Below are 12,127 nucleotides of genomic sequence, written 5' to 3'. Positions count from 1 at the left end.
AGCAGGGAAGAGAAATATGAGTGCCAAGAGTCTGGGTGTTGCGATTTTTAATAGAGCAGTCAAGGAAAAGGTTACTGAAAAGGTAACATTTAAGCAAAGACCTGAAAGAAGTTAGAGGAGTGCCAAACATTTATCTGGGGGAAGATTACTCCAGTCAGGGTAAACAGCAAGCTTGAAGGCCCTGAGGCAGGAGTGTGTCTGCTATATTCAAAACACAGAAGCCAGCCAGTATGCTGCAGTAGAGGGAAGAAGGGAGAAACAGCAGATGTTGGGTGGGAGAAGATTGGGGGGCAGCTCATGGGTCTTACAGGCCACTGGCTTTATTGTGAATTGTGAGTGATGTGGGAGCCATTGGAGTGGCATGCTCTGACTTACGTTCTGAAAAGATCATTCTGGCTGCTGCGATGAGAATAAGCTGTAATGGGGCAAGAGTAGAAGGAGAGAAACTGATTGAGAGGCTACTGCGGTGGTCTAAATAAGAGAAGTTGGGGGGTTAGATCTAAAGGAAAGCTGTGGAAGAGTGAGAGAAGCAGTCGAATGCTGGACTTACTTTGTAAGAGGAGCCAACAGGATTTGCTGATGGATTGAACGTGGCAAGTAAAGATGTTGGCCTGAGCAACTAAAGGGTGGATTTCCCATTTACTCAATTCGGGGAGTTTGGAGGAGGATAGGTTGTAAGAAGGGAGAGGTAAGGAGTTTACTTTTGAACATGTCAAGTGTGAGATTTTTCTGGACATCAAAGTAGAGTTATTGATAAGCAGCTGGATTACAAGTCTGTTGGACCCTAGTCAATACCTGTTCTCCTAGAACCAGACAATGGAACACTTGGAGGTTGAGGCTGTACTCCTCTAGCAGGTAGCCATGTGGTCCTTTGGGACTCCTCCAGCAGTGCAGACTGTCTCTGCATCTGTGAAGTGACTGCTTTAGATTAGAAATGAGCTGTCTTCTCAGCCCATTCTTAGAGTAAACAAGACAATATGCCTGCGTATTGAGAGCATTTTGAAAACTGCTGATGGGTAATGGTACTGGTAAGATTCCTTCCTTCTTTTACTCACCAAGGTAGTGTCCAGGGAGTATCACCACAGATGATGAATCTGTGCCCCCTCATGGTGCACTACAGACAAGCCCCCCACACCCATCCACCCCTGGTTAGCATCACTGCTGAATGCACAAGGAACACAGGACTGGATTCTGAAGTCTGATGTGCCATTAGTCAGGGAAGGCTTTTCTTGATCTGGGTTTGGGAAGAAACAGTGACCGTGGATGTCAGATGGTATTCCAGGTGAGCAAAACTGGTTTGCCTAGCCAGGCTGATGGAAGAGTTGGTATGATGAGGTTGGGAAGGGCTGGGCTGGTGGGCCTCAGTTGTGTCCCCCCATCCCCCCGCCAGGTCATTCTCTCACTCAACATTTGCTCTCTTTCTAGGACCTTTTCTTAAGGAGCTCATAGTTGTATAACATGAAATCTGGTCTCAGAAGTTTCAGTTTCATCTAATTCACAATAAGTGGAACTGAATCAGGATTCAGATTTGAGCTCAACTGCTCAGTTAGCTATGTGACTATGCATTAATCGTTTGGTGTATGTAGGTACATTCCTTGTTAATTAATGAAAGCCATGCTCTCCAGGAATTTAAACTATAATTAGTATGACAGAAAGTAAGAGTGTGTTATTTTCCCCTAAGAGTCAAAAGTTGAAGAAAGCAGTGTGATGTTTAACTGCGTCTGGAAACTGTTCTTGCTTGGTTGTATATATACTTGTGTAATTTAGATGTTGGTGTTTATATAATAGTGCCCCTAATCCACAGGGATCCGGTCAAGACCCCAGCAGATGCTTGATAGCTGCTTAGTATTTATACTCTGTCTGTACTATTTTTTTCCCATATGTGAATTCATAGATTTGATGCCTTTTCTTCTTAGCTGAGCACCTTATCACTCAGTTTGGCCATAACTTTCAGTTTGAGATACATCAGGAAAATTAGCATGAGTTTTTTTTTCCTTCTCAGTTTCAGGGGTGGAAAATTCATTAGCAACCTCAGCATACAATTTTTTTTTATTAAGTCAAGTACTTCCACCTTTTCACCTAAAGGAAGCACTATATGGCTGCTCTGTGGGCATATTTGAATTGCCAACGTTATTACGCTTGTGCTTTGGGGTCATTATTAAGTACAATATGGGTTACTTGAACACAATACAGTCAATCTCATGACTGAATGGCTACTAAGTAACTAATGAGAGGGTAGCATATACATATACATTGCATACATACTCTGGATAAAGGGATGATCCATATCCCTGGTGGGATAGAGCAGCATGGCACAGATTTCATCACACTATTCAGAATAGTGTATAATTGAAACTTCCGAATTATTTATTTGCAAAGTTTTCCACTTAATATTTTCAGACCACTGTTGGTTCATGGGTAAGTGAAACCTCAGAAAGCTGGAAGTGTGTCTCAAGTGGTAGTCCACCTGCCTAGCAAGCATGATGCCCTGAGTTCAACCCTTAATACCACATGTACACACGAAAAAGTCAAACCTAGGGTAAGGGAAGACCTACTGTATTGTGAGGAGACTCTCTTTGACTAGTTAAATAAGAATACAAGAAGAAGCCCTTCCTAATTGATAGGTCACCCACAAAATTATAGTAAACAGTCCAAGACTGAGAGACAGCCTCATAAACATTGCCTTGATTTAAGAATGTAACAGATTCCCTGAAGATCAACATAAAATACTGAATCATGTGGTCCTACCACCATATTCTTCCTTAACAAAACATCAGTTTGAAAAATACCACATTTAAAAATATATCTAAGGGAAGAAAGGTAGGAAACTAGAAGAAGAAGTTCCCCTACTTCAGTATTTATGCCAGCATGAATTAGAAGAGGAATACATGTGGAACTGATAAGCAGGCTTAGCATATAACTGCCTCTCAAGCTTCATGCTAGTGTCTTTTTATTTCAACCATTTTATTTAAAAAATTATGTTTTTTTTAGCACAACTGTCCATTTCTTTTTGGCCTCTTCTAGCCTTGTCTCATATAAATTTGAGGTTTGTCCAGTTGGAACCTAATGAATGTTCAACCTTACATCTTTTCACTTATCATTAATTTGTTAAGCCCCCTTCCATCACCATTAATCTAGATGGGCCTCGTGGTTCTTATCTAAAACATTTAAACATGAATCATTATGCAAGTAACTCTTGTTTTTCATACATGCATTTTGTGGGATATATTATTAGGACAGGCTTGTTAGATCTTGAATCCAGAACCTTTCCCAGTGAGGCTAATATCAGCCAATTGTTCTCTTAATAATCTAAAGGGCTGAAGATATGACTAAAGTTGTGGCGTACTTACCTAGCAAGCCTTCATTTACATTAGGCCTCCTCTGTGTGGTACGTTTTATGGATTTTGCCAAAAGCATAATGTCATGTATCTACCCTTACAGTATCATACAGAAGAATTTTACAATTCCCCCAAGATCTCCTATGCCCCATCCATTCATCCTCCCTCCCTTACCCTGAATCTCTGGTGACCACTGGTGTTTTTATTGTCTCTGTAGTTTTGCCTTTTCCAGAATGTTGTAGAATTGGAGTCATGTTGTATGTAGCCTTTTTAGAATGACCTCCTTCATTTAGCAATGTGCATTTCAGGTTCCTTCATGTATTTTCCTGGCTTACTAGATCATTTATTCTTACCACTGGATAATATTCTATTGTAGAGATGTACCACAGTTTGTTTACTGAAGGACATCTTGGTTGCTATGAGTTTTTGGCAACTTTGACTGAAACTTACAAATGTTTATGTTCAGGTTTTTCTTGGACATAAGTTTTCAACTCATTTGGGTAAATGCCAAGGAACGTGATTGCTGGGTCAGATGGTAGGAACATATCTAGCTTGGTAAGTAACTGCCAAACTGTCTTCCCAAGTGGCTGCACCATTTTGTACCCCCACCAGCAGTGAATGCAAGTTCCTGTCACTCCTCGTCCCTTGCCAGCTTTTGATGTTGCCAGCATTGTGGATTTTCACCATCTAATGGTTGTATAGTGGTGTTCAGTTTTAATTTGCAGTTTTCTAATGGCACGATGTTGAGTATCTTTTCATATGCTTATTTGCCATCTTTATATCTTCCTTGGTGAAATGTCTGCTCCAGTCTTTTGCCCATTTTTAAAAATTGGATCATTACAGCCCGTGCCTATATCCCAAGCTTGCAAGCCCTGACTGATAGATTCTATGCTTTGATTTTTGGTAATTTGCTAAGTACATCGCCAGGAGTATTCTTTCCTAATCTTTAATTATTGAAAGTGAATCTTTTTTTTGAAGCTCTACTTTTTTATTATGAAAAATTTCAAACACATACAAAAGTAGATAGAACAGTATAATAAACCTTCATGTACCTAGCATCCAGAAAGTGAATATTAAAAAAAAAAATAGTTTACTTACTGTGTTTTGTACTTGTGTAAAGTCATATTGTAGTCTTATTTTTTCTGTGGGAATTCAATATTGTACATGACTGTGTTTTTAATATAATTTGTGGATTTTTCTTTACTATTTCCCTTAATGATTTTTTTAAAAACCAGCTCTTCTTTTCACTTGATTTTGTTTTCCTTCAAAAATTGTTCCATTTTGACAAAATGAAATAAAAATTGGGCCTTTTTGTTCCAGGATGATATTTTTAAATAACAGGTGACTATGATGATGTCGTCTCTCCTGATGCTGATGGGATGTTTCATTCTCAAACAACCCCTCTCAAGCCAGTGACAACCCACGCTTGAATTCCAGAAACAGTCCACATTTACCTTCATCAGAGCTGTGCTCATTTGCTTGTTGCTTTGAAGTTCATTCTTGAAAGAATCTTTCCAAAATGCCTTGATTCTGATCTTTTTTTTTTTTCCCCATTAACTAAAGGTGGGTTTGAAACCCTGCCGTGATTGCCATGGTGTGTGTTTACAAACTGAGGTGTTAAAATTCACTTAAATGTATGGCTGAAATTTTTTACTTCCTTGTTTTAGTTTAAGTGAATTCTGTTCTATAATAATAGGGGTCTGTATTTTCATTGCCCTTTTGGAATTGGAAGTAATCCACTTTGCCTAATTACTCCCTTTTCTGTGACTAATTCACATCTATGAAGTTGCAGTAGCTGAATAGGAACCATACTGAAAGTGATCTTTGCCTTTTGTAAAGAGATGTTTAGCTGATGTTTTAAATTTGTGTTATGTTAATGCAAGTTTCTGTTATTAATTTCCTGTTTTCTCTTCAGTGTTTAGAAAGCCACAGAACTAAGCTTGTTTCACTCTGGGTTTTTTGTGTGCATTGAAGTCTTTTTCTGTAATAACAAATACAGAATCATTTTCCTGCAGCTCTCCCAAATCTGATTCTAATTTGTTTGCCACTTAACCCCATAAGCCTTCATCCCTCCCAGCCTAATGGTTCTTTGTCATCTACAAGAAGTTTTCTATGTTTGCAAATAAGGAATTTTCTGAGTGAAAATTGAGGCATTTTTTTCTAGTCAAAGTTGAACATTCTCTTTCCAAGCAAGTGTTTGATTTTTTTTTCTTTCTAAACACAGTCGCCCTCTGGGCTGGCTGAGGCAGAGAACAGAAAGCCTTGTTCCAATGTCCAAGGAGTTGGCAGAGGTGATGGGATAGCAAACAGGTGCCTGCAGTCATCACAGCGCTGCTTGGGTGTGGATCAGATCAGATCTGAACCGTGACAAAGTGGAGAAACACGTACCGTGACTGCTCTCTAGTTTCCTGTCTTTCACATCCCCTATTTTTCTGCTTTGAGCAGATAGTTTAAGCACATCTTGTTTCATGGAGAGAACCTAGAGATCCGAAATACCTAAAAAGTTTTTCTAAATGTTATCTCTCCCCAATCATTATAAATTCTGTTTTTACAGCAGAAAATGTGTTAATAGAGTGTGAAGCCATGTGGTTATTTTTTGCATTAGAACCAAAAAAGTTCATTTTTAAAAGTAAAACAGCTGGGCTTGCTGCTTGTTCTAGAAAAGTCAGGCGTGCTCCTTCTTGGTCCAATCTTTTGTCATCACTCTGATCCCACTTTCCCCTTCCCTCACAGGCTATCTCTCCCCTCTACCCAGCTCTGGTCAGTGGCTGGTAAAACATACCTCTAAGGAGAAAACAGCAGCTACCCCCACTCCCCATCTGCCTTTCTCAGAGGGCCAAAGGAGTTATGAGTTTGAAATGTCCAGTACAGGAAAGAACTGCTCAGAAAGCCTTCCCAAGGCTACAACAAGCCTTTCTTTGGCTCTGCTCAAGTCACTATCATTAGTTGGTGTCAGCACAAAAGGATTCAGAGTAAACTATCATTTAAAGAACAGAAAGGGAGTCAGTGTTTTACAGGGATTAAAGGTAAAACATAAACAGCTACCAGTCAAGGGAAGATTTCTGACATCTAACCCAAATTCTGTGGCCCATTAGACCAAGACTTGGCGGCACATGCCTATAATCCAGCTATGCATGAGGATCGCAAGTTTGAGAACAATCTGGACTACATAGCCAGATCCCAAAAAAAAAAAAAAAGAAAGAAAAAATGAGGACACTTGTCTGGCAACCATAAAATATCCTTGTCAGCCCTGCAGCCAGGCTCTGTTGGAAGGCACTCAGAGATTGGGGAGGTCAGAGGTTAGAGAGCAACAGTTAACTGTTTTTAAAGGTTCATACCATGAAGCTTAAGGAGGAAAAGCAATTAGGGCTATTTAGCCTGGATTTGTGATGGGCAGAGGAGCCAGAGACTTGTCTTTGAGCTAAGAAGTGTTTCTTTTGAAAATGTGCTACCAGTGTTTCCTTCATTCCATTGAAGGAGACCAAGAAGGAGTGGGGTCAAGTCATGGTGGGAGAGAAGTTAATCCACACGTGTTCAGTGTTTTGAGTGGTGACAGTGTGTCGGTCACAGGGATTAGCAGAAGGAAGAGTATGCCAGCTATGAAGAGGTACAGATTCAGGCCAGCCACCCTGGCTTTGAATCCTGGCTTTTTTAGCACTTGGTGGCTTTGGAACCTTAGACAGATTACTATACCTTTAAGCTTCATCTGTATGTGGGGATCATGCACATACCTCCTTATATGCTTATTTTTAAAATTAAAGGAGTTAGTGCAGGTAAAGTGGTCTGAACAGTGGCAGGTGCATATGTGATAAATACAGTTAGCACGAGCAGTGGAAAGGATCGTAGGGTCACCTGGGCTAGTATTTCCTTTACAGATAAGCACGCATAAGACAAATCAAGATAAGTCAGTTCTGCAGACCCCTACTCTAGGACTGTTGCCACCCCTCCAGGCTGCAGTTTTAGAAATACACATTGCTTCAACATCAGCTCCTTTGTAAGGGAATGAGCTAAGCTCATATCTTCTTTCTCTTCCCCTCAGCACCAGTATTTCTAGAGTACTTCCAGTGTGCCGGCACTGTGCTAAATATCAACATGTTGTGACCTCATTTAATTCAGCCACCTGGGAAGCAGGTGACACTATTTTGCCCATCTGTGGCAGCTGAGGTTCAGAGAGGTTCATTTGCTTGTCCAAGGCTACACAGCTTCTAAAAGATACAGCCTGCAGGATTAGAACCTAGGCTTTATGACTTCAGAGCCCATTTTGCTCTGGTTATTTTGGAGATGGGGTCTTGTAAACTGCTTGCCCAGGTTGGCCTCAAACCTTGATCCTTTTAATCTCAGCCTCCCAAGTACCTAGGATGACAGGCATGAGCCACCAGTGGCCAGCTCAGAGCACATACTCTGAATCACATCACTGATTTTCCATGCAAAGTTCCAGCAGTGTATAGACATGCTAACTTAAACCCACCACTGCTGCAGGAGCCACTGGGCCCAGCCATAAAGGCTTGAGGTCATTTGCGATGCCTTTTCAACTTAGTCTGCTTTCTCTTTACTTGGCTCTCTCCTACATGTTTTTACTTAACATAGTGTGGTTACACTAAAACAGATTAAAAAAGAATTTCTCTTTGTGGTGGCTGTGGCCTATAATCCCAGCTACTTGGGAGGATAATGGTTTGAGGCCATCCTGGCCAAAAAGTTAGCAAGACCCCATCTCAAAAAATAAACTAGGTGTGGTAATTCACACCTGTCATCCCAGCCACGTGGAAGGTGTAATTAGAAAAGATTGCAGTTTAGGCTAGCCCTGGGCAAAACCTGGAGACTCTATTAGAAAAATAACTAGAAAGGAAAAAACAAAAAAAAAAAAACTAAAGCCAAAAGGGCTGGAGGCATGACTCAAGTGGTAGAATTCCCACCTAGCAAGTGCAAGGCCCTGAGTTAAAAATCTCCCAGTTAGCACAATGAAATCTAAAGGTTGAGCCAGGTATGAGGGTACATATCTGTATTCCTAGCTATTCAAGAGGCAGAGGCAGGAGGATCACAAGTTTGAGGCCAACCAGGCAAAGTTATTGAGACCCTGTCTCATAAACAAAATAAAGACAAAAGGACTAGGGCATAGCTCAAGTGGTGGAGTGCTTGCCTAGCATTTGCAAAGCCCTGTGTTCAATTCCTAGCACTGCCAAAAAAGAAAAAAGGAGTGCGGGTCATGGAGCAAACCAAAAAAAGTCAGGACCAAGTTTTTGTGAAATACAGACCACTGGGGATTATCAGGAATCTGGGCAAGACTGGGGCTACTTTCAGGATCTTACTGGCCCAGAGAAGTTGGGTCAGATGTCAGAATTCCCACCAATAACAGTAGCTGTTTCCCTTTGATCCCTGTGAGACTATGACAGCATTGGACTCCCCTCTCTTCAGAAAAACACGTAGGCTCACATAGCAAAAAAGTACTTTAGAGTGGCCTGAGGATCCATAAACCCCTCATTCAAGGATCTCTGTACTTGGCAGCATACTAGAGAACTTGATATCACACTGTAGATCAGACGGCCTGGGTTCAGATCCTCCTCTCACACTAGCTGTGCCATGTTAAGCAAGTTACTTTATGGGTTGGAGCTTAACTGTGACATAGGGAAAGTAAGGGTGTGAAATACAGGATCGCTGCTAATACATGTAATTTACCTGGTACATGGTTAGCTCTGCTGTAGTGTTCGCTAGTAACACTGCTTCTTGGGGCTTAGCTCATCCAGTAAATATTTATGGACAGCATGAATGAGTGATTCCAGTTGAGATGTCAAGCCTGGGGGTAGACCACCCCAACCAGTGTGTTAAATATGGGCATGATTTATGCCAAGATATTGATCTGCTTAACCCTGGAAGCTGCCAAAGCCCTAGTTGGTTGCTTCTGGCTTCAAGCTGCAGCATCTGCCATATAACATACAAATATCCTTCTCTCTGGGTGCTGTGATATGTATACGCAGTATCAGCTAGGAGATCATGAGGATCATAGGCGGCCGAGATTCCAAGTCCAGGAGAATTTTGTAGATGGGCAGCAGAAGGAATCTTAACAACTGGACCGAGTAGAGGCTGTGGACTTCCTTCAGGCTTCACAAGTGCAGGGGTCTACAGCTAGAGTAGGTGCCACACCATGGCACGTGGACCTGAGGACCCAGTAAGTCACTCCAGGAGGATCTGTGGACAGCCCCCAGGACAGGGTGTGGAGAAACCACCATGAACTGGAAGCCAGACTGGAGCCCAAAGTCCTGTGTAGGCAACAGAGATGAAGCAGATAGTGCTGCATACTGAAGGAGTGAGCAGGGTGCGAGGGCTGGGAAGAGGTTACAGGAGCTATAATAGGACTGGTCTTGCCTGCAAGGTGGACTGTAAGGGTGTAAGGAAGCTACTGAAAGGTTTTAATCAGCAAGTAGTGTAGTTAGAGTTCTGTGTTTAAAGGCCACCCTCATAGCATGTTAGAAAGTGAGTTGGAGGCTGGACACAGTGGCTCATGCCTGTGATCCCAGCTACCCAGGAGGCAGAGATTGGGAGGATCACTGTTCAAGGCCAGCCCAGGCAAAACAGTGAGATGCTATCTGAAAAATAGCTAAAGCAAAAAGGGGATGTAGGGTGGCTCAAGAAGTAGAGCACCTGACTAGGTGTGCAAGATCCTAAGTTCCCCCAAGCACCAGTGGCTCACACCTGTAATCTTAACTACTCAGGAGGTAGAGATCAGAGACTCGCAGTTCAAAGCCAGCCCAGGCAGAGGCTCTCAAGACTCTATCTGGAAAAACCCTTCACAGAAAAGGGCTGATGGAGTGGCTCAAGGTGTAGTCTCTGAGTTCAAACCCCAGTACTGGGGGGAGAAAAGGAAAAAAATGAATTGGAAAGGGGCAAGAATTTATCTGAGGACATAGGACATAGTTAGGAGGCTCTGACAAGTGAGAGGTGAGAAGTGATACTCACCTGAAATTGGTAGCTGGACTTTAAGGGAAAAGGAAGACTCAAGGATGACCCCACTGTTTCTGGGTGGATGGAGATGCCATCCCCAGGATGTGGATACTGGGGAAAGTAGAACAGTTCTGGTGAGCAGGGGACATTGTGAGTTCTGTTAGGGACTCGTCCATTTATATTGCCATGGCATGTTCCCTGAGGATGGCCAGCAATGCCATCGGGTGGATGGGTCTGGGCACAGGCAAGATGTGGGCAGAGAGGACAGGCAGCAGTGAGGTAGGCTGCCTGCCTATAACAGGGCTCCCTCCTAAGGAGAGCAAGTTTAAAAGTGGGTTTTGATCCATGAATTCTTACTTTACAACCAGTTTGACTGGGGTGCTTCTCTTTTGTGCTTACCTTTTAGAATTCCTAAGTGTATATTTTCACAAAAACCAACATAGTTCTCTACTTTGAAAAATTTGTCTATATTCTTGGCTGGCCTCATTAACTGCTTGCACAAGGGAAAAGCAATGTAACTGTTTATGTGACACTGTCCATTTTCTCAGATTTGTGACCCGGAAGGAAATCTCTGGTCTCAGTTGTGGCTCTTAGTGCTGGCCAGAAGCCAACTTCATGTCTGAGCGCACGAGTGGCAGTTTGCCATGGAGAGCTTGGGGCTGCAGACGGTGACCCTCAGTGACGGAACAACAGCCTATGTCCAGCAAGCTGTGAAAGGTGAGGATTTTCAGGGACCTCAGAATCTTGTCCTTCATCCTCTGGAAAGGGGCATCCACTCCTAAGTCTCACCACCCTGCCCTCTTGCCTGCTTGCCCCCCGTCTCCGCCAGCACAGCTTGCTGTGCATAAGAATCCTATATTCTTGGTGAAAGGGGGACTCTTTAAAATAAAACGCCATCCAGGCAAGCTAGAAAAGCAGACTACCCCAGCTGTGGGAGCCAAGGCCTCAAGGCACACTTTCTTCCATGTGCTGATAGTTGATAAATATCTCTGGAATAGATGCACACAATATAGCTGTGACTTCCTGCTCTTCAGACCTTCCCTGTCCAGTGTCTCGTGCTTTCTAAAGGTAGTGCACCATCTTAATTCAAGTAAGCTTAAGTACCCAGACTACCTGGTGAGCTTCTACCTGCATAAGATACTCTGCTAGGTTCAGAACAGGGCACCAAAGCATAACACTCATGTCTTAATTGCAAGCTCTAGTAGGTGCTGGAAATAAAAATACAGAGTCACAGTTAAATTTGAATTGCAGATAAACAGAAAATACTTTTACAGTATAAGTGCATCCCCAACATTGCATGGGGTACACTAAAAAATACTAAAATACATGAGCACGGTGGCTCATGCTTATTATAATCCTAGCTACTCTGGAAGAGATGTAAGATCATGGTTCAGGGAGGGTCAAGGTTCAGGGCCAGGCAGGGGAAAAAGCTCATGAGACCCCCATCTCAGCAAATAAAAACTAGGCATGGTGGCATATGCCTGTCATCCCAGCTATGCGGGAATTGTGGGGCATGGCTCAAGTGGTAGAACACCTATCTAGCAAGCGCAAGACCCTGGTTCATACCCCAGTACTGCCAAAAACAACAAAACCCTGATAACACTAAGTATAGACTGGGTAATCCTTGTCCAAACTGCTTAGGACCAATTATATTTTAGATTTGGGAGATTTTTTGATTTGGTAATATTTGTATAGACTTAACCCACTGAACATCCCTAATCTGAAATTCTTGGATTTCAGAGCATGTTACATTTTAGACTATAGATGCTTAGCCTATAGTAAAAGCAATTTTTCATTTATCTGAAGTTCAGATTTACTGAGAATCTTTTATTTTTTGGTGGTACTTGAACTCA

The 12,127-nt window shown here is 42.3% G+C and overlaps 1 protein-coding gene across 2 annotated transcripts in view; it reads left to right on the top strand.

Moving 5' to 3' along the window:
* Nucleotides 1–12,127, top strand: part of Znf76 (zinc finger protein 76) — a 30,364-nt gene that overhangs the window by 4,845 nt on the left and 13,392 nt on the right. For both annotated transcript variants that reach the window (XM_074082371.1, XM_074082370.1), the window contains exon 2: nt 10,823–10,991. In XM_074082371.1, coding sequence (XP_073938472.1) covers nt 10,919–10,991 — 73 coding nt within the window. In that variant the 5' untranslated portion in view covers nt 10,823–10,918. The remainder of the gene's footprint in view (nt 1–10,822; nt 10,992–12,127) is intronic.

Source organism: Castor canadensis, chromosome 8 (genome assembly GCF_047511655.1).
Source record: "Castor canadensis chromosome 8, mCasCan1.hap1v2, whole genome shotgun sequence".
Lineage (NCBI taxonomy): Eukaryota > Metazoa > Chordata > Mammalia > Rodentia > Castoridae > Castor > Castor canadensis.
The sequence above is the reverse complement of the archived record's forward strand: the minus strand, read 5'-3'. Positions and strand labels throughout refer to the sequence as shown.